At 35.0% G+C, this 23,143-nt stretch overlaps 1 protein-coding gene across 2 annotated transcripts in view; it reads left to right on the top strand.

Moving 5' to 3' along the window:
• ATP9B (ATPase phospholipid transporting 9B) overlaps window positions 1-23,143 on the top strand; it is a 157,131-nt gene that overhangs the window by 55,374 nt on the left and 78,614 nt on the right. For both annotated transcript variants that reach the window (XM_021553373.2, XM_021553372.2), the window contains exons 8-9: window positions 9,174-9,268; window positions 17,259-17,339. In XM_021553373.2, coding sequence (XP_021409048.1) covers window positions 9,174-9,268; window positions 17,259-17,339 — 176 coding nt within the window. The remainder of the gene's footprint in view (window positions 1-9,173; window positions 9,269-17,258; window positions 17,340-23,143) is intronic.

Below are 23,143 nucleotides of genomic sequence, written 5' to 3'. Positions count from 1 at the left end.
GTGCATTAGGGATGTGTATGGGGACAGTGAGTTCTGCTGTGCTGCCAGAGCTCTCAAATCTTGGAGCTGTTTAGTTGGTATTCGTATTTTATCTGAAAAGTGAGAATTTTTTCAGTGTTCTAAGTATTGTCTGTGGCAATTTTTTGATTTAGTCATTACTCTGAAGATGTAAATAATGCACACCATCTTTTTTCTGTATCACTGGATTTCTGCAAAAAGAGATTTCTAGTATACATCAGAAGAAAAATGGAGCAAAGTGGTGCATCAAATCCTATTAAATGGAAAAGATTAATGTTTTTTGGGTATCCTTCTGTATATCTCAAAATAATATAAATCAGTAAGATAAAATTTGAGAATGTGAATATGAAAGTAAACTTTTTTAAAATTTGGAACATTGTTTGCTCTATCTGAAAATTCCATAATGTTTTAATAGAGATAAAAATTCCTAAAGCATACTGAATCAATACCACAATTCAAAAAAGATGCAGTGTGATCAAACTTGGATTAAAAAACATCTGAGTTCTTGTCAATAAGGAGCTGTGATGAGTTTAGGGATATCATATTGACTGTGTATTAATACATGGTATCCTATAAGACCATCAGTTGATTGTTTAGAATGTAAATGAAACTGTTCATGGATCCAGTGACTGATGGCTTAAATTCCAATTAATCAATTGCTTCATCGGTTTCTTAATTCAGATCAAATATCTCAACTATACACAGTTCTTCCCTGGTCTTAAGAGAAATTAATGCTTTTAAACTAATTTAATCAGTCTTCTATAAATATACGTCCTCTGGAATGGCGGTATAGCTTAAACATTTAGGATGTTTCAGATGTCTTGTGGTTTTGTTTCTCCTTAGAAGCCATCATAACAGAAAGCTTCTCATTAGAATAGTAAATGAAACTCTGTACTCCAATATGTCATCTTGGTGTTGCTATTCACCTTGTCATCAGTTTAAAATTTTCATGTACATAGTCACTTAAGTAATAGAAATTATTTAAAAATTAAGTTGTTTGTAAATGATCTGGTGTTAAAGTGTGCAAAGTCAGTGTCTGTTTTTCTTTTGCTGGGTACATTCTAGCAAATCATCTCTTTCAATGTTTTTCACTTAAAGCAGGGAGACTGGTAATATTGCCAGAAAATATAAAACTGCTTATGGCACTGCAGTTCCACGTGCCCTGTTTCCCACTGACCCATCAATTAATTCATCAACACTTGACACAAGCTCTTCACTCTGACACTTATACCAGTTGATCTTAATTTGATTGCCGTTAAAACCTTTCTTTCCTGACAACTGTTGTCAATTATACAAAATAAAATCAAGTATTCATAAGTAGGCTGTAAGAGGATATAGGCAGACAGATTTAATAATTCAGTTTTGCTGAGGCTTGAAAGGCATTAGTTGTAGCTGTTGTTCTCATTTGTAAAAAATTCATTGGATACTCTGGAGAGAGAAGGCAGACATAATTTTATTTATTTAGATTTAACAGAGAAGAACCCAGACATGTAGTGATGGTTTAGCATTATCTCTGTTTAAGAATAACTGACAAGAATTCTTATCCATTACACATTATAGAAAGTAAATGTAATTTACTTCTATGATTTTTTTAAAACTAATTTAAGTGTACACATTCTAGAATTGCTTTTTGACAATATCTGTAATGGAGTGTGGAACTCAACCCTGCATTTATGCAGAAAAAACAATACCTTTTCAAGACTGGGGTGCCTGGTCTTTATTATGATTGTAAAATATGCATATTCCTGTAGATCTGCTATATACAACTAAATTATAGTTTATTCTCTCTGATGCATCTTCCTTACAGTATAACATTAAAATATGTGCTATGGCATATTTGAATTACACCTATAAGTTTACTTTAGTGCTTATTGGCAAGTCAACTTTTTAAGCTTCCCAATAATTGGCAAAAATTTGCAAGCAGAAATCTGTTAACTTCAATGTTTTTTTTAGAGAATATTAAATACAGTTTTTATAACTTCTGTGTTAACTTCTTATACACTATACTGTTGTCATGGTTTGACACCAGCACAATGCCAGTGCCCCCATGAAAATGCAACCTCTCAATTAAATGCTGTGAAGTGTGATTGAGAACAGAGCAAAGCAGGCCAAGCTTAATAACAGAAGTGGAAAAAAAAAACTTTATTAAGCTACTACTACTATAAAAGAAAAAAGAAAGAAAAGCACACAAGCACACAGCAAAATTCAAAATGAAAACCTTCCAAAACATTCCTCCCCCCCCCCCCCCAATTCCAACAAACCACAGTGAGACACATTGGAACCCTTAATCAAGTATTCACCCTTCAATATAATCAATACTATGTCCATCAGGGGACAGAGGAGTCTCCCTTGCACCGTAGAACCCCAGGAAACACAGCTGCCACCTCTTGTGTTTCCATGTCACACATGGAACTGCCCGAAGAAAAGGTTTGCAATGGTGACCCTTCTCCTTTCCAATGCGCGGTGCTCTCACCACCAATGCATGGATGGACAAACTGCTTTTAGGATTTTTCCTTTCAAGGATGCCCTGCCAAGAAGGGAAAAAACAACAGTTCAGTTTTTCATTTTTTGGGACCACAGTCCCCCCCATTTTCTTTCTCCCCTGGGGCCGAGAGTTCAAGAACAGAGATCTTCTTCTCTTCCAATTCTCTGAAGACAGGGGGCACCACCCCCAACCTCCCCAACTTTTCTCTGTTCCCTCCACTCCTGTCTTTTCTCAGCTGCTGAAGCAGGTCTCTTGGCTCACCGGCATCCTCCTAAAATACAGTCTCTCTCTTGGACAAGAAAATCGGTTCAGTCTGTGGCTAACAAGTAAAAGTCCAGCCAAAAGCCACTCCATCATCTCCTCCCACCTAGAATTTCTCCTTCTAACATCCCAGGGTCCAGGCTGTCTCTCTTCCTCTCTTTCAAACCGAGGAGGAGTAAAATTTCACAAAGCTTTCATTTCTCAAGGAAGGGTTAAAAGTCCTGACTCCCTGGCTGGCTCTGCCTGGATCGCCAGCTCCCACGGCTGGGCACCTTGCAGCCTTGTGGCCCCCCCGCTCTTCTCCTTTCCTGCAGCCTACTGCTGACAAGCCGCCGCTGCCTCTTTCTCTCTCAAGAGAGAGAGACTCTGAGGGAACGCAGACATCCCAGATTTCTCCACCCTTCCATGCATGGGGCCAGCCCGGTTCCAGCCCCCTCCACTGTTCGCCCTACCTCAAGCTGGGCTGCATTTCTTCCCTCCCCCACCCAGCCACGGGCCAGGCAGGGGCGAGTCCTGCACCGAACCCTGACCAGAACCAAAGAGAGAGCGACTTCTCTTGGGAATTCTGCTTTTAACCCCTCTGTGCTCTCAGAGGCATGTCCACCCTCAATTGGTCACTCCAGGTGTCAATATTCAACCCTGACCCCTGACTGCATTGACCTCTTTCTGCCGAGAAAATTTTTTTTCTGTGTCAAACCACGGCAACTGTATATGCTGATGTTTTTAACAAATACTATAGGTGGGTTGACTGGTAAGACTGTGGATTTCAATGTACTTGTGAAATCTAAAAAAAGAAATATTTTAAAAAATAATTTCACTGGTAAAATGCTGATTAAATAGGTGTAAAGACAAAATCTGCTCTAAGTTATTGCTCAAAGCAAGAGCAGAAAGAGTGAAGGATAGAAGTGTGCAACTCCTTTTATAAGGTGTCATTTACTTTTTGCTTTTTAATGCTAGTCAGAATAAGTTATTCCTTAGCAGGGGTGTTTTTTCTGAATTGAGAATCCTCTTATGTCTCATGTGATGACTTAGACCTGCTTTCTCAGACCCTTCTTCTAGGCCAGGAGTTGGGAAAAGAAAATTAAGATTGGATACAAGTTAGGACAAGTTAGATAGTTTAGTTTGGTATATCAGGAAAACTATCTTAATTTTTCTGTTGCTATATATCAAGAAACATGGCCAGTCCGGGAAAGCAAGTACTAGTATATTTCAGCTTTAAGTATTAGCATATTTTCCAACCTTCTCTTTGTAAAAGCAAAGCCAGTAGACTTCATGATCAAGAAGGAAGTAGGGAAGAAGCTCTCTTTTCATCATGCCACTCTACCTAAACTTTTTGCTTGCCGTTTTCAGAGTCTGATTTGCTCATAATTTCCATCAGTTGATAAATTCATTTTGAGGTATTTGGATTCAATTATGCAGTCTAGGATTATTCAAGAGTATTACTGCCTAAGAACATTACATCATACTTTTATACCTGTAGGATATTCCATGTCTGTCTGTTTATTTAAGGGCACTGTTAGGTTACTAAGAAAAGTATTGGTTTTAATTTGGTCTTTGCCTAAAGCCATGCCTGACAGAAAAATGTCTGTGATATGGAGGAATGTATGTAATCTAACACAGGAGATGCTACAAACAGCACACAGTTTTCATTCTGCAGCAAACTAAATCAACTTCTCTAGGGCAGTTGAGATTTTCTTTCCCCACATATTTCAAATATTAAATCTCAATGTAATTAGGATAACATTATTTTTTTTTTATTATAGCTTTCCATTAAAGTCAAGTGATGCAATTTTACAAAGAATAAATTATTTTCCTTTCGTGAAGTAATTGCTTAGTCTGTCAATTTAGGGTTTCTTAAGTGAAGTACACGTTCTATACAAACTACTTGTTTAACAGGCTGAATATTAAGTTAATTGTGTTAAGGAGAAATTATCAATCTTTCTGATTAAGAGAAAGAACAACATTTTCAAATAAAATAAAATAGTAACAAATAATTTAATTATTAGCCAGCAAATTTTCTTTTATGAGTGACTTTCTTAATAAACACTGGAAGCTAGAATTCATTTAAGAAAATATGTAACATCCCAAGTAATAGCTTGTTTTCAGAAGCTTAATTTAAAAACTGTATTTAATATTCTGGAGTATGTATATAAAAATACAATGGAAGTGTTTGATAGTATCACAAGTTCATATACATTACTCTAATTTCAGGAATTTAAAGATGTCCACATATAAAGAAATTAATTTATAAAATATGATTAGCAAGTTTGGTAGTATTAAAAAACTATATTAGGCTATCTGGTGATGATGCATATTATAAATTAAGAAAAAGGTTATAATATAAATGTGTTTTACTTGATTAAGGAGCTTCCCTTTCTGGTTTGGGGAAGAATTTTTTTTCCCTTTTTTTTCTTCTCTCCTGCACATTGTTTTAAGGTGAAAATATTACCAGCTTTTTCAAAGGATGACCTGTATTTAGTTTGAGAATTTTTGTTCATGACCTTTTACTTTAGGATTCCTAGAGGCAGATAGGTGACTGCTGCATGTGCACATGTACACCATTCCCAAAAGCATTTGACATGTACACATCCTTCAGATATTATCTGATTGAAGCCTTAAGTCCAGCACACACTGAATAGAATTGTTCGTGTTTACTCTGTATTAACAATATAGTTTGTTTGACAGATCTAGGGCAGGCATATCATGGCCCTAGATTGGTGCTATCATAAATGAGCTTTTTTATCTCTATTTCAAAACACCGTAAAAGCCACTGAAGTAAACATTTTTACTAAATATTTTTCTTCAATATTCTACTAGCACACAAAATAGCTTTAAAAATGTATTTTTATCCATAATATCTCAAAAACATAAATAGAAGTCTGTTAATAATTATCAATGTATCCTTATAATGTGAAGTTACATAGTATTTCAAGTTCTTAAAATTATTTAATCGTTTGTATTGAAGTGTGGTTTTTCCATGGAAAAGCAACCTTAGGGTAAATTCTGGACAGAACTCAAATAATTGAGCTCTTGCTAAACAACCAAACAGAATTGTAAAACTAAAACTATTCTAGTCTCAGGACTTCCCTAAGCATTCAAGTTTCAATTGAAATGGTTTCAAAAATAAGTTTAGTTGCTGCTTGGGCAGCACCTTGCATGCATTTGCTCTGCATTGATTTCTGCCTATCTTTATCTGATTAAGCTAAATTAATATTACATATTTGTAAATTAGTTTAAATATGCTCAAGAAATTTGCACCACTTTTGATAAATGATTAATTTGTATAGGCCCAGTGTAATTTCCTTGAATCAGCCTTAAATTCTAATTCAGGTAATTCACAATTTTCACTTGAATTATAGAAATAAGTCAGATGTTCACAATGTATAACTTTGTCTACTAATTTTGAAGAACTGTATAGTTATGGGAAATGAGCATCTGAGTGCTTCACTGTATAAGGTAGAAGTTTTAACTTGGTGCCTTTTTCTTCATTTGTAGCCTTACAAAAATTTCTCATGTTCAGTGTGTAATTAAATTTTTCTTTTTTAGTTTTTTCTTTTTGTAAACAGCTACTTTTGATTGGTAAATGCTTAAATTACTTAATGGCATTTCCTTAAATGCCTCTTTTTAAAAGCAGCACAAACATTAAAAAAATCATTCTTTATGTTCTGTAAAATAATTGTCAGGTTCAAGAGTTATTTCTGTATTCACAAGGAATAACAACTCCTGACATGTATGATCTGGGTTTTGGTTTTTTTTTTCTGCCAAGTCATATTCACGTTAGAAATGTAAGAGACTTTTCACACTGTCCTAAAGCATTCTGATGAAATATGTAGCACTATTTTTACAACTTTTTTGTGTGAGCATTTTAGTTTTAATTTAGTTATTGGGGGAGGAGGGTGCAATGCTTCCAAGCATTTTAAAATGAAAAAAGTAAAATACTTATTTTTTTCAAAAGAGTTTGATTTTTAGAAGTTTTATGCACTGCTGACTCAAATACCTCTCAATGGTAAAGTACGTGTGACTTCCACACAATACACAGTGAGGAAACACACAGTTTAGTTGTACAAAAATTCAAGGTTTTTGGTAGGGGTGAAGAATTCTTTTTTATAATTTCTAATTACATATTTCATCTCCCATGTTTATAGCTTAGTTAAGCCAGGTTACCTTAGAGAATCATTAAAATTACTTAGTCAAATCTACTGCAATATTTGAGGTGGAGAAGAGGATTGTATTGTATTGTTTTGGTTTTGCTTTTGTGATCACTATTGAAAGCTGACTTGGCAGAAAGCAGTCCCTTTTTCTGGATAAAAGGGAAACAGACTATGAGATAAGTTATTGATGAAATTAACTGCTGAAGTGAAGAGGAAATGCAGCTGGCCAATACATGTCATAGTATGAGCTCTATTAAATGAATATATGTTCAGTCAACCATTCACAGCAGCCACACTGGTCTTGAACTGCATTGATCGATAGTATAATTCTAAATGAAATTGATGCAAGAGAGCAACCATTGACAGCAAGGGTAAAGAAAACCATGAAATGCCTTGTACAGGAAAAGTATGATGGAGAGTAGGCTTATCTATGCCATGGATAGAAAATGCAGTGATACCATGGTGTTCCTAGGCATGTCACACTTCATTATAATGCAGTGGATGTTCCTGACTCTTCTGCTTTATAGTATTTTATTTTAAAAGAAACTCATACAGAATTCTGTTAAGAATTTAAAACCAGCTTTTCAAGAACGTCAGACACAGCTTTGCGGCTTGCATCTCTGACCTTTGGGTGAAATTTAGCTGTAATAATGTTTTCTGAGAGTTGTCTATAATACCATTTAAACAATTGTTTATTTACAATGCACTTAATATAAATATACCTGTTACATGAAAGCATGTAAGATTCTTTGAAGTCTGTTGTGCAAAAACACGACCTTTTAGTCAGGTACAATTTCAGGTGGTTTTCCTCTCAAGCATGTCCTTTCAGGCAACCGCTCGTCAAACTGCGTAATTTGCAGGCTTTGATGGATAAAACATTAGGTTCTATTAGACATTACTTACACCAGGATCCACTTGTCCTGTAAAAGAATCTCTCTCTTGATTTATGTTCACTGGTTGGTACTCTTTCTTGGCATACTGCCTTGACACATTCTAGCAGACTCTCTTCTTGTCTCTAATAAGACTCAAATCTAGACAAACTCCTTTGCAGTGTTTCCTTCCACTTAATTGCTACCACATCACTCCTAGGGATAAAACTACTTTATTAGTTTTTATTGGATTGGTTAATATACAGATGGAAATATGTGTGTGTTTATATAAATGTCTGTCTGTTAAAATTTATGAATAACTAGTAAAATCTAGTCTTTGCACACCCAGCAAAGCAGTTAGCACCAGTAACAATAGTGTATACATTTGTTTATCTGTAGTATAAAGGAAATTGTAATTACTACTTCAGAAATATTTAAGGCTTCTCTAGTGTAGCAATTGTGAAGAGTGTTGCTAAAATTGCTAAAATTTTACCACCTTTGTAAAGGACTTCAAGTTTAATGGAATGGCAGTTAATTTTTTATTTTTAATAGATTTGCAGTGTTTGTGTGTGGTCTTTTTGAATCTTAAATTAGTAATGTATGTAATACTCCAGATACATGTATGTAATTCTTGTCAATATTCATCAAATTAGGTATGGGGGTGAGGGTAGGCTCTGCAGTGGTCTCAATTTTCTGTTTCTTCATTCCTGGTCTTCTGTTTGTGCAGCACACTGATTCTCTTCAGTGTATATCAGTGTGCATCTTGAATTTCCCTCGGATCTTAAGTACTTTGCATGTGTTGACAGGTTTCTTTAGTCTTGGACCACTGATAGTTGCAGATAATTTAAAATACTTATTTTAAGTGAAATACATTCAGATCCACATTGTTTTGAATGCCGTCCATGTTAAGGACTTATTTAATTTTTTTTTTTCAAAGAAGCCAGGAGACAATAAGCAATGAAAGTTTGTGATGTCATACCAGCGTGAAGAAAAAAATCGCAGTATTCTGTAGTGTTGGAATTGAACAAGTGACAGAATTGCACAAAGAAATTAAATTAAACCTTTTTCAACTCCAGTTGAAGTTGTATCTCTCGATGATAATGTTTGAAAACCTGTTTAGAAACTTTGAAGAAATCTGTAAAATATAAGTTACCTCCATTCATAAACAGACATATTGCTAATTTTGTTAGGAAAAATGGTACAATTGTGTGATATTGAAAGCTTTCCTGGAAGAGAGCACACAAACACTCCAAAATACAAATCCTTTTATATCTTGCACATTTATTTTAAAATGGCTGTAAATTGTTGCTTTCACTCTTTTACATGTTTTAACCCAAACTGAATTTTTGAAATTGAAATAATAGTTTGATGTCTCTTTATAACTTCAAGGTTCGTGTTTCATTCGAACTGACCAGCTGGATGGAGAAACAGACTGGAAACTGAAGGTTGCTGTCAGTTGCACACAAAGATTGCCAGCTTTAGGGGTAAGCATTCTGGTTGCTTTTAAGTTATCTTTTGTGTGTTTATATCTGTTATCCAAATGATTGTTACGGTTACTGTAAGTGTTGAAAAATACCTGTTACTGGAACCTTGGCTTTTACAATAAATAAGACGCAAATATTCCTGGTTTAGCATAGAAAAGAAACTGAGTTAGACCTGGATTTTTATCTTTCGACCTAGTGGTTCTCATTGTCCACACAGAGATTCACACTCTCCAGAGGCAAGTCACAGTTACAGTGTTTTCAACCAAGTGTTAGACTGCAAGTACAAATTATTTGAGTCTCAGGAACCATTGCTTTAATCACTTACTTGTGACCTTGGGAACCAATAGTCTGCTCCTAGAAGGTGAAGTGCTTTTTGATTTCACCATTCTTTCTGGTCTGACTAGGTGCAATGTGCCAGTTCTTGCAAGCAGGACTCTCTAAGAATGGGTATTTTTTGAGTGCACACGTGTGTTGTCTCACAAGTAGATCTAAAATCATGAAAAGGAACACAGGTGTGTTCCTACAAAAGGAAATGTAAAATTGTATAAATAGCTCCCTTACAAGAAGCTGAATCGTTTCCCTTGTACTGGGAAGGCTTTTGGTTATACCAGCGAGTTGGCTTGGTATTAGGAGACCTCCTTTGAAGACATACTCAAGTGGCAAGCTTGTGGAAATGTACCTCTACAGAATTTCTGGTGTTCTCACACTAAATCTTTTAGGTGTTTTATTAAAGGTAAATACACCTTAAGAAGACTGCTCATATTCCATCTCAATAGCAAACGTGTTAGATTATCTGCTGGATCTTAGCAGGACTTCTGCAGTTACACTTCCAGAAATAGAGTTGCTACCACAGTCATACTAGCAAAAGGGAGAGATTTTTCTCCTGTGTTCATATTCTCGGACTACTGGCTTCACAAGTGACAGGAGAAGGAAGGCAATTACACTTTAGAGGATTGAGAACAAAGTTTGGAACCAAAGATTGGTCATGCCAGACAGAGATGCCAAGTCAGGCTTCAAGTCATGAATTCTGGTGCCAGAACAGACTTTAAGAAATATTCTGTAACCTGCAGTTGGCTTTAGTATTTGTAATAATGGTTCTTCGTAGTTTTTAACATTTAATCAAGGCCTTCTCTTGTTTTCTCATTAAAAGAAAATCATATCTAAATTTGGGAAACATGCAATGTGTTTGACTAAAATACAGTCAACTTTCTATCTTACTTTATTTTTTTAAATTTAGTAGTACTTTTCTAACAGTTACTCCTGTACTCAACTTAGTTGTTTTGTCTTTTTTTTTTTTTTTTTTTTTTTTAGAAGCATCAGTGAATGTAGATGCAAATACTGTGCAAAGCACTGCCTCAGAGTTTTATTTGTTGGTTATAATTTTGATATGCTGAGCATAGAAGATTTGGTGTAGTGAGGCTGATGAAATCTGGAATAAATTACAATGCAAAGACTTCTCTGCATTATCCTTTGGAAAAGGAAAAAAAGCCTTTTGCATTAACTCTTTTTTTTCCCCTAAAAAAATCCAAATCCATATTTAAACTTTTTCCCTTCTTGTTAGGAAGAAAGCATGGAATTACCTTTCTAGCGTTCATGTTAAGTGGAGCATGATGTTTTTGTATTGAAATTTTTATATTAGGTTCTTATTTTAAAAAAATATTATCAATAGACTTGCTAAATAAAGCATTAGGTGTCTATGGAGATAATGCAAAATTATGGTTCATCTGTTCAGTATTATTTGGAGAACTAAATTATTGTACATTTTTAGACTGGTAAATCAGAAGTGACTGAAGTTGGGATGTCTGCATTTGAATAGTGGGATAGGCAGCCTCATCTTCCTGCAGACATGATGGTTCCTGTCAGGTGGTGTTTTTTTTGGATATGAAGGGGAGGGAAGGCAAGATTTCACCAAGAAATTATTTGTGCATCTTGGAAACAATATAGAGGAGTCACTGTACAGTAGAGTAACCATTTCTTCCTTAGTTGTTTCCATTTATTAATCTCCTATTAACTGGTCTAGGCTTCTTGCAAGATCTTTATACTCTCCCTCTTGAGGTGTAGGTGATAACCTGAGTTGTATTGTAAATGTGGTTAATCATGAGCTGCTTCCACTTAACACACTTTTCCTGGCTTTTTCCACCTTTCACACCAGCAGCATGTGAAAGCCACAAGCAGTTGATGTGCCTCTGCCCTTTCTCACACCACTCAGTTATTGGTGCTTACCAGGTTATGCAGACAAGGCTGACACTGAAGCACTGACACTGGGTGTAATACTTCCTGCCAACTAAACTAAAATACTTCCAAATTTTTCTACTATGGTGTTTGGACAAGCCACTTATACTTGGTGAGTCTTCATTGAGCTCACTTTAAATGGCTGCTCCCAGCAAGACTTAGACTGTCTGGAGTGCTCATGTCATGTATCTGCTTTGCTCCTAAGCCCCATCTATCTATGACTTACTTTGGTGGACTGGTAGCCTAATGCATTCCAATGTAAATGGTTTTTAGAAGAGTCTCATATCCGTCACAAAATATGATGCTCAGTGCCCATCACAGAATATAATTTCCATTCCTGTGGAAAAGCACATTGAGAATTCTTAGATTTCTGCAAAGATGCCTTTACCTTTACTCAAATTACAGTGATATACAGGAGTGTCAGTCATGTAAAGAAACTGTGTATAGGCAATTTCAGAAATTGGTATGGCGGTCTAAGCAAGCTATGAGTATCAAACTAACAAAAAAAAGCATTATGATATTATTTAACCGTCAACTTAGTTTTTGTGCTTTGTAATAGGAGCCATAAGCTATATTTGTATGTGGGCCCTACAGGAAGTCAAAATGCATTGTCCAGAATGATTTTGTTATAGTTACACAGAGGGGTTCCTTTCCTGTACAGAATGCCAGGAGGATCCTGCAGCGACCCAGCCAGCAGCTCTGTCTGGCAGTGCAGCCCGAGCACCGCTGCGTGCCTGGAGCGGCCGTGGGGCGCTCGGGGCTCCAGCGCACCCGCTCCAAACCTGGCCCTGAGTGCCCTGGGGCCTGGGCTGCCCCTGCCGCCCGCCGGCTCCTGGTTCTTCCAGATCCCTGTGGCAGTTCAGCAGGGCGGTACCCAGGAGTCCTCAACTCAAGAGGTTAAATCCCTATGGGCGTGGCATGAGCCGGCACCTGGCTGCTTCTCCCGGGCAGAGCCTGTGCCAACCAGGACAGCGAGGTTCAGTCCCTGCAGCTCTGCCCTCTCTGCCCTTGGGCTGATGTTTCAAGGGCGTTACCGGATGGATTGCATTATTCCAGCCAGCCTCTGCCCGCAGTGGCCTCCAGAGACTCATCACACAACCCTGCCACAGTGGCTTCTCCACGTGTTTGCGATGTTCTTTCAAAGCTGAGACTTACAGTTCATACTTCCATATTGAAATATATTTTTAATAATGAAAAAATACAATTTATGGAAGTTGAACATAAAATAGACTATGAACAGTTAGCTCTTGTGTTGGATAGAATAAACTTTCCATAATTGTCACTCATTTTGATTTCTTTAGTTGCAAAAACATAGTCATTAAAATTGGAAATGACCTCTAAGATTGTTTAGTCCGGTGAACAGCTCCACTGTGTTCACCACTAAACTGTGTACCCAAGTGCCACATCCACATGCCTTTTGAACTCTTCCAGGGATGGTGATTACACCCCTTCCCTTGACAACCTGTTCCAATGCCTGACCACCCTTTACAAGAAGAAATTTTTTCTCAGATCTAATCTAAACCTCCCCTGGAGCAACTTGGGTCCATTTCCTCTGCTCCTGTCACTTGTTACCTGGGAGAAGAGTCCAGTCCCCACCTTGCTACAACCTCCTTTCAGGTAGGAGAGTATCTTGTGTTGGCATGAGCTGTCAGCCGTGTCACCAGAGCAGCACTGTAATCCTACCCACTGTGGCATCCAGAGCAAACAAACCTGCAGACCTTCAGAGCTTTTCTTAAAGAGCAGCTGATACTACCAAGATGATCAGTACAGATTTTGTTGTCTTTCTAAAGCACTTAATGTGATCAGAGAATTAAAATTTCAGCAAGTCCCTTAATGATGTCTGAGCAGCAAATATGGTAACACCTAGATTAAGTTTCTTGCAGTTTCATATTTATAGGTGGGACAGTTCTGGCAATACACAAGTTCTAAGGCATTCTTCTCTATCTTGTGTGATCAGCTATATTTATTAACAGCAGTGAGGTCACTGTAATTTTCAATAAATGGTGACATGCTGATTTATATCAGAAGATCCATACGGCAGTAAACAATACCATTTACATTTAATTAGTTTTATTGAACCAAAGGCAATTTTATTTGCAATGAACTACATGTTATGATTAAGAATGTATTTTAATGATCTTTAAGTAAGGTGAACAAATGTTGCCCTTGACCTAATAGAGGAGATTTTTCTATGTTATTGATAACTGTGGTGATTTCTAAATTGTGAAATGCAAAAGAAAGTATTTTCATTATTCTACCATCACAAAGCCATTTTCTGACTTGCAGTGTAGAAGAATGAAATGCAGTCGTCTCAATTATTACTTTTAAGTATGAGATAATTAAATGCATATCAATTTTTAAGAACAACTCATCTACTGTTATAGAATAATATTTTGTTACCTGAGATTTAAGCCTTTCATGTAGTTTTTTAATCTAGAACTACAATCTACAATCCCCACCCAAATGTGTTTTTTTTTGTCTTGAGTAAGAAACTAACTGATATATGTGACCTTATTACTTCCTAAAAGTGATGTAATTTTAGATGTAGAATACTGTTTCCATTTAAGGTATCAGTAAAACTATTTGGCTTCAGTGAATCAGCAGTTCAATGTATTAGTATGAAAATAAGTGTTTACTGAAGCTGAGTTTCAGAAATCCCCCATTAGTTAAATAATTAATAAAAAGCGCCTTTTCTAAAAATAATAGAATCAAATAATTTCTTTAAGGTAATTTCCCTTTCCCCTGCTTTTGTATAAGGGAAAACAATGACAAAACCTAACAATGTAACTTTTTCTTGCCTAGGGTGCAGAAATTATATTTGCATGTACCGTTGCTTACAAATCTTGATGTCTTCTTGTTAAAGTCACCTTCATGATTTCTTTCAAGACATTGAGAGGAGAAATGCAGTTTCCATACTGGAAAAGCAGCACTTGGTGAAAAAATATCTTTGTATTACAGTAACCTTTCCTGGTTATTGAATGGTGTTCATAGGAAATTTGTCTTCTGTAGCTGTATCATTCTTCAAGTTTTTCTTTCTTTATCTCATATTATAAAACTACTGTTATTTTATTGGCCTGAGAATGGTGTCCAGTTGGAGTACAGAACACTTGGCTACAGCAAATAAGAATCTTTAACTCTTTTCTTTACCCTAATAATGAAAAAAGTACTTCAGAAATCTACTGAGCTCAGGTAATATGCTTTTATGTCTTTCTGCTACTCATGAATGAAGTGCAATGGGATACCACCCTAGATTTCACCCAGAGCATATTAAATTTTACAAAAAACCCCCATGTGCTTGTGGAAAACTATGCCTGTTCTAGCTTGTAGCATTTCTGCAATAATGTGCAGATCTCTGTTTTTCTCAAAGATAAGTAAGTTTGTTTCATAGTTGAAATTCAAAAAGGAAAAAAAGAAAACACAAATTTCGGTGTTAAATCAGAAATAGAAAAGGGGAACTAAAACATAAAAAGATACCGAAGGAGTATAGATAGGTAGACAAAAATTTTTACATTTGAAACGTAACAAAGGAAAAGATCACAGTAGAAAAAGTAGATTAGAAACAAGGAAAATATACTACTGTACTAATTCAGTTAAAAAGGTAGATATTTCTACTTTCTTTTATTTTAATTTTGCTTCCCAGTAAGGCATTCTTTGAAAAGAGAGAAGTCGACGCATTTCACCAGCAGTTTTTATTGTGTATATGAGCATGTGTGTGGTATTAGTTTTCTTCTGTGTTACCCACTACTGAGAGAGTCTTTATTTTTCTTTGCATAATAAAGCACATAATAGCTTAGATTAGCTAAATTGTAGGTGATAACAGATTGGAGAGAAGTGAATGATGAAGATATAGGACACCACATGTGTATTAGTTTCATATGAATTATTTCTTGTGAACCTGTTGAAAGTAGGTTGGAAGAACAAGGGTGCAATGAATGAACTTCGTGTGATAGTCTTCAATAAATGTCTAGTGGTTTAAGATAAAGATAAGTTGTGAGATTCAATGTTTAGATTTCATTCATGTTTTAAAAAGCATATGAAATATAAAGTGTGTGTTTTTTGCAAGCTATGAGATATTTCCTGTCTGCAGAATATAAATACAATTCATTATTTATAGAGCTACACATTTTTTAAACTAAAGTCAAACATATTTCATGAATGTACATTAGATTTTAAGAAAACATTCATTTTTATAGGGAAAAGCAAAAATATAGTGATAACAATCCAGCCATTGTATCAGAGATAAAAAAGGATATAAAAATGTTGGGTTTTAATGTCTTAACACAGGTAGACATTTGCACAATTATTTAATTTTTTTACTGTTCAAATTGTCAAACATTCTTACATTCAAAATTATGGGAAAAAAATAATGGTCTACTTTTAAAAGTAGCATTTGAGCCAAGGTATGGTTATATATCCATGAAAGAGGCTGTAAAATTAATTCTGCTTTGGAAGGCAGCACATTCTAGCTAGTGTGAACAAGGTATTGTACCCATGTAATTTGGTCCCAGAGATGGTGATTAGCCTTTTTTTGCAAGATTCATCCAGCAATAAGGGATGGAGATAACACAAATAATTAGGTGCTGCATAGAGTGGGAAGGTGTACTACCTTGTGTTTGATCAGAGGTTGGAGTTCTTACATCAACTGGGAGTTGGTATCAAGCATCTTGCTCCTCTCCAGAGTAGAAATTGGACTGTTGTGTCTTCATGCATGAATGCTCAACTCCTTTTGAAATCCCTTTGCTGCTACTGGTTCTTACCACCTAAAAGCACCAAAAATTTACTTTTGTGATTGAAAAAATCCTTTATATCAGGGTTTTAGTCTGTAGTATTTTTTCTGTGGAAGGTGGATGTTTTAGAACAATTATTTGATGAAATAATTGTTTCAGAATAATAAGGTGAACCTTGGACCTCTAGGGACAGCTGTTAAGATCTAACAATCATCAAATTTATTAGCAGTTTTTTTCTCTTGTTTATAATATACTGCCATCTATTTATATAATAAATAAATATATTTTGTTTATAGTATGCTGCCATCTATATGTCTATTTATAGAGGCTGCTACTGTATTGTCTTCGGAGTTTGCTTTTCTTAGTTTTAGGGTAGGAATATTTGTGGATTGTTTGCTGTCATAAGTAGTGGTACCACATATATTAGACCAAATTTTCTCAGACTAGTTTTGATGTATCCCTGAATTTAAACATTTGAGTAGTCCTGTTTATGTACCCAGGCTTTCCTGAAGCTGATAGAGTTTTATCATGGAGTTTTCACTGGGTGCTGGAGCATTCAAGAAGTCAAATCCATTTCATTTTTTCGTTTTGTACTCAGTTGGCTTTGTCCTTGCTGGAATAGTTTTGGTTTTTTTCTATTTTAATTAAAAAACAACCAGAAAACAAACCAACCCTTCTCCCTCTCCCACTTTATTTTAAAAAGGACAAATATCTGGAAAATATTTTAAGATTACACTATTATTAATTAAAATGGGGCTATTAAAAGAAAATAAATTAGGTAAGATATCTAACTCATAAATGTAAAACAGTTTCATTTTTGAACTGTCACAACATTTAGGGTATCAGCTTGAAACTGCTTCCTCTATAGCAAGATGTACTGGGAAAAAAATGCCATGTTTTTTAGTTGGGTAAAAGTTGTGTGAGCTTAGTTTGGGGGGGGTTGGTGGGGGTCATAAACTGGAGTCTTTACCAGGTCTTCAAAAGACATGATTATATTTAAGTAATAGTAAGTACATTATTCTGTTTTACAGGATCTCTTTTCAATCAATGCTTATGTTTATGCTCAGAAGCCACAGCTGGATATCCACAGTTTTGAGGGTACCTTCACACGGGTAAGAAGTCCATGTAAATACATGTTCTACCTCGCTTTTTGATACCTCAGTCCTACGTGTAGTGTCAAATTTGTATCAGATCTTTCCTTGGCTTTACAGCAGTATTTTTTCCTATGTTCCTGCCATGGCAATACTTCGTATAAAAAATATCCTGTTAAACATGTATGGCAGAAAACATAAGGAATATCTGAAAAAATCAGAATTGGAGAGTTGAATATTTGTTGATTGACAACTGAATCAATTAATTCACTTTGATCTTTTTATGTGATATTCTTTGTGAACAGTATACTGTTTCCAGGTATCTAATGTACTGTTCATATATGTCAAAAACTGACAAGTTGAATATTAATAATAGCCTGAGACAATGCATCTGCTAGTTTATGTGCAATAAAAGTGTGCCTTGTTTAACAGCATTTCTGCTGTACTTGCAAAGTTCAGTTTTCTCAAAAAGGAAAAATAAAACTGCAATCTACTTATGGGGACTTTGTTTTGAATCTCTTCTCCAGAGATAATTATATTCAAAACTGATTATGAAAATAACAATGCAATAATATCTATAAGCTGTGGCTGTTGTTAAAAAAAAAAAAAAAAAACAAGCTAAAGTTGGCCTTTTAAAACAGTGTCCTAATAGATAGTAATTTTTTTTTTTTTAAATAGATTTACAGTTTTGTAGCAGTATGTTAGCAGATATAGTGATTGTTCTGTTTGTTTTAGCCAAACTCAGTGATGTTATACACATTCCTCTTGATGGTTTGTTTCTAAAATAATTTGAGAGACTTAACTTCTGGGGAGGTAAAGAGAAGTGTTTTTTATCTGTGACTCAAATTGGTAATAGATTTTGTTTTGTAATTGGAATTCCAGTTCACAATTGTAAATACACTGATGAATGAGATATTGCAGTTGCTGGCTCTCGAAGACAATTTATACCAGTTACATAGTCCATGCTGCCTACAAAGTAAATGTCATTTGTTCACACCTTCTAAAGCAGTAAGCAACAGTGTTTACTTATACCTTGTGTTAACCAATTGTCCAAATGAAACTTCTATTAACAGCTGTAAATTCATTCCTCTCAGTGGCTGAGTGTGTACTTTCCTACACACATATTGAACTCTTGGGAATCTTTTTAACACCTCTGGTATAATATATATAATATATAATATATAATATATAATATATAATATATAATATATAATATATAATATATAATATATAATATATAGATAATAGATAATATATAATAGATAATATATAATAGATAATGTATAATGTAAAATGTATATAATTGAGACATTGGGAAGTCATCACAGTCATTTCTGTTGTGAGACATTGGGAAATCATCACAGTCATTTGTGTTGTGGATTCTGTTTGTACGCATCATAAGAGCTATATGATCCAAATATCCCAATATGTGTAAATAACTGTGGTGCATTTTATGGTTTCAGGATTGCATATATGTTTTTATTTTAATCCTTGCTTCAGTAGCAAGGATAGTTTAAACTGAACTTCTCTGTAAACCATCTGAGGGCATTGCCCTCAAATTTAGTTCAGAGTGAATCACGCTAGAGATTTTTCAAAGGTTCAGTTTTGTTAATGGTGTACCTTCTGCATTGTGAAGTGTTGTTTAGGACATTTGTTTACTGATTTATCTTTCTGCTTTTGCTGTAAGCCCTTGCTTCTTACAATAAATCAGTTCTTGCATCTAATTTCTATTTTATGTTAAAGCAAAATAAATTAGTGTGCTTAGTGATGCTAATGCATACATTTTTTCTACTTAAGCATTGATGTTCAAAGAATTCTTACAAGGGTATGTTGACAGGGTAATAGCACATTGATTTTTCTTTTTTCTTTTTTCCCCCATTATGGCGACAGAGTACTAACAATGTAAAAGACAAACTTAGATAATTTCAAAAAGTGTGCATCCATAAAACAAATGAGAAACTTGGGAGCACAGTGCAAGTGTTTTTATGAGCAAGCAAGGTCTAACTACAAATCTATCAACAAAAAAACCTGAGAGCACCTTTTGCAGAACACCTGCATAACCATGTCAGGAGGCATAAAAGGTTTGCTATACTCTAGTGGTATATGCCAGCTTCACATGGAGTTGTTTTCCATTGTTATCCATAGATTTTGGTTTGTTTTTCCATGGTTCTCCATAGATTTTGGATATGCAGTCAGTGCATGAAAGTGAGTGCGTGTGCTTGCATGATCATGTCTGGCCCTTAAATAATGGCAGAAATTAATTTCTCTCCTCCTTTCACATTTACTAGACAGCCTCTCAAAAAACAATAGATGAGCTCAATTAGTGTTTTGTGGAAATTTATGAGATTTGTTCTGAGGGCATCATCCAGGTCTTCACTGAGCTTATTTTTAAATAGTAGTATACAAAATAAGGATATAAACTAGAGTTTTTCTTCTGTCTGATGCTCCTCTGTAGGCTTGATAAATGAGGGAGCAATTTTATCAATATTGAAAGTCTGTAAAAAGACAATAAAAGATAACCATACTTCTTAACCCAACTTGTACCAGTTAGAGCCTAAAGAGTATTCTAGAGCATCACATCAGTATGTGTTGGCATAGCCAGTATTATTTAACTGTTGCTTACTTCTGTATAGAATTATGGAAAGTCTCTCTTGCTTTTAACCTTGGCTATTTTTTGTTTAAATTTGGGGTTTTCTTTTACTATTCCCTTAAGAATATTTTTGTTTTATGTCTTCTGTATTGCAGCTCTGTGCTGTCCCCACAGTCTCTTCATTTACTTTGGAAATAGATCTTAATTATTTTAGAAATTGCTATTTTCTAATAGCAAGTTTAGAAAGCAAATGCCATTGAGTTTGGTTCAACTACTTCAATAATCTTTTTTGGTACAGAACTATATTGTATAATATATATAATTCTTTACAATATAACATCTCGTTAGATGCTTAACAAAAACCTACCATGATGCAAAACCTGCAGCATCATGTAGCTGTAGCTGTATTCATTTATGAGTAGAATCTCTGGCCTGATGCTAATTATACAGATATTTTCTTGGATATGCCTTGCATTTTAGTAGAGAGAACATTAAGTTATTTATTAAATTCATGTTTGCTGTTAAAGAATTGCCTGTTTTGAAGCAATCGGGTTCATTTCAATCTGGTTTACTTTTATGTTTCCACTGAAGAGAATGGCTTTATGATTTGCAAATCCTTTTGACTGCCCTTTCTTATTGCTAGCAGTAACAACTATACAGACAACTTGACTAGGGAGCTAATGTGTGTGGAACCTAATCTCACCTTGTCCAAAACACATCCCAGTAAAAGGAACAAAGCTGGAAAAATTAACTGTGGGGTTGAGTTGGGGAAGGACTCTCTTTCAGTCATTAAAATAAATTAATATGTATTCCACTTTCCTACAAAAGTTGATGGGAGTTTTTGTACTGCATCCTGTCATGCAGGAACAAAAATACAAAAGGTCAAAAAGAAGTGGTACACTGGTTCATTCAAGGATTAGATATTTCTTCTCAAAGACCTCTCCTGTTATTTACAAAAATTTCTTCAAGATCATAGCTTTGAAATTTTTAAATGGCTCCTTGAAATTTGTCATGATCCTTGATCAGCTGTATTATGAATTAATGAAGGGACTTTATGAAATTAATAATGAAAGGGCTGAGAATGTGTAGTATTCAATTTTTATTTCACTGATCATCTTTCTCTCTGTATATGCAAGAGCTGCAGACTAATTTCAGAAAAGAAACTATAGACAATTTAAACCTCTATGATCAATGCTGCTCACAGATTAAAAAACTGAGCCTGAATATGAAGCTTGAATATAATACTGAACTGCAGTATTCTGGTAATTAACTTAATTCAGAACTCAAAGACAAGAAACATACAGCTGCCAAATGAAATTCAACCCAAAAGACCTCAACTGGAAACTTTGTCAGCTGGACAAAGAAGCCCTTGTATGTCAGATTTCTGCAACAGGAGTGAGTGATGGATTTCATTTAACGTGAAACATACATTGTTCTGGTAGTGTCAGAAAATTTGCAGAAATTTCTCCTTAACATAGGTCTGGTCTCGCTCAGGAAATGCTGTTCTTGTCCTTCCCTGCTTCATCTATCCCTACCATCTCTCTAGAACTACAAATAAAAATAGTGTGAAACTGCTAAAGTCATAATCTTTAAATGTATTTTTCCTTTGAGTAACTTACGACAAAAGAAAAATACGAATAAGTCATAATCTGTTTGGGCATGGAAGGTGTGATATTTTGGAAATGGAATGAGCTATAGAAAGTTGAAAATGCTAGGTAAGGGTATAAAGACATGAAAGTATTATAATGAAATAAGCAGAAGATACGTGATTGGCCAGACCATTCTGTGGATGAGCATGAGTGGAAAGAGAGAGAATTAATTTGATGTTTTCCTATTTTGAATGACTAAAAAGAAGGTATTTCACTAAATCTTGTAGCAGTGGTAGACATTGAACAAGTGACTTTTTCCTGACCCTGTTGTCAGCTCTCCACAATCATTGCAGGGCTTTTGATTTCTTCTTGTAGTATAGAAGAGTTTCACAATTCAGTCTTAAAATCTGCTAACTGAAGAATAAGACAAAACAAAGGATTTATCTGGCTTAGTATCCTGTTCTTGACAATAGCCAGAAACAGAGAGCTGGGAAGCAGAATACAGCTAGAGTAAGGCACAGTAGTACCTCCTCAAAAGAGCCATCTGTTTCTTAATGCAAGATGTGGGAAATTTCCTGAGTTTGAGCTGTTTTCTATAAGTAACCTGCAATGTATTTTCCTTCTCTAAACTTACCCAGTTCACTCCTGAACCTGTGTAACCTTTTTAACATTGAAATTGGAGGAAGTTACACAGCCTAAGTATATATTTAAGAATGATTGCCTATTTTTTTAATTTTATTGACTTTATTTATGTCTTCTTTCTTCTTTGGTAAAAAGAAGCAGTATTTATCCTCCCTTTTTAGGTGCTTGTTTCATAGATGCCTGTCATATTCCCCATTAAAAATCATGTTTATTTAGTCATATCTAGTACAGAAGCTATGTTGACCTCTGTTATTGCTCTTTTTGAACATTTTCCAGTTCTTTTTACTTGGTGTTTGGAATAAACACAAAAAATAATCACAGAACACAAATAATTTGGGAACAATTGTAAATAAAACTAGGAATCTAAGCATTAAGATTTAGTAGTATAGCAAATTATTCTTGCAGTACTAATTCCTGAGGTAAGAATCAAAAAATAATTCTCCTTTTTCCTAATTTAAGGCTAATCTTATAGAATATTAATGATTTTTCACAGAATCACAGAATATTCTGAATTGTAAGGGACCTGCAACGATCATCAAGTAGTGAGTGACCCATAATGGGGATTGAAGCCATAACCTTGGCATAATTAGCACCTTGCCCTAACCAACTGAGCTAATCCCAAAATTGTCAGAATATAAATCTTGATTAAAAATATGTGATTTTCTTCTAAGGGCTAATTCCATATCCTCCCTCTCTTCCCCTCTGTTTTTGATAGAATGGTTCTCCACACCTTTTAAATAACAATTTTTCCTCACTTAGGAGAGTAACAACTATAGTTTCCTTGCTGTATTGGGATCTCTTAATCTATACACAAAAAGTTATGTGTTTAATTGGAGATTTTTTTTCTTTTTTAGAAACAGATATTTATATGCAGTTTGTCCTGTGCTTGGTGGTTGTTTCAAAAATAGAGGTGAAAAATGGGTGTAGGTTTTGGTTATTGACAATATGTAGAATTTGTTGTGTACTTTGATAAATAAGTCATCTCCCCTTTTTTGCAAAATGTT

Source organism: Lonchura striata, chromosome 1 (genome assembly GCF_046129695.1).
Source record: "Lonchura striata isolate bLonStr1 chromosome 1, bLonStr1.mat, whole genome shotgun sequence".
Lineage (NCBI taxonomy): Eukaryota > Metazoa > Chordata > Aves > Passeriformes > Estrildidae > Lonchura > Lonchura striata.
This window is presented reverse-complemented; position numbering and strand designations above follow the sequence as displayed.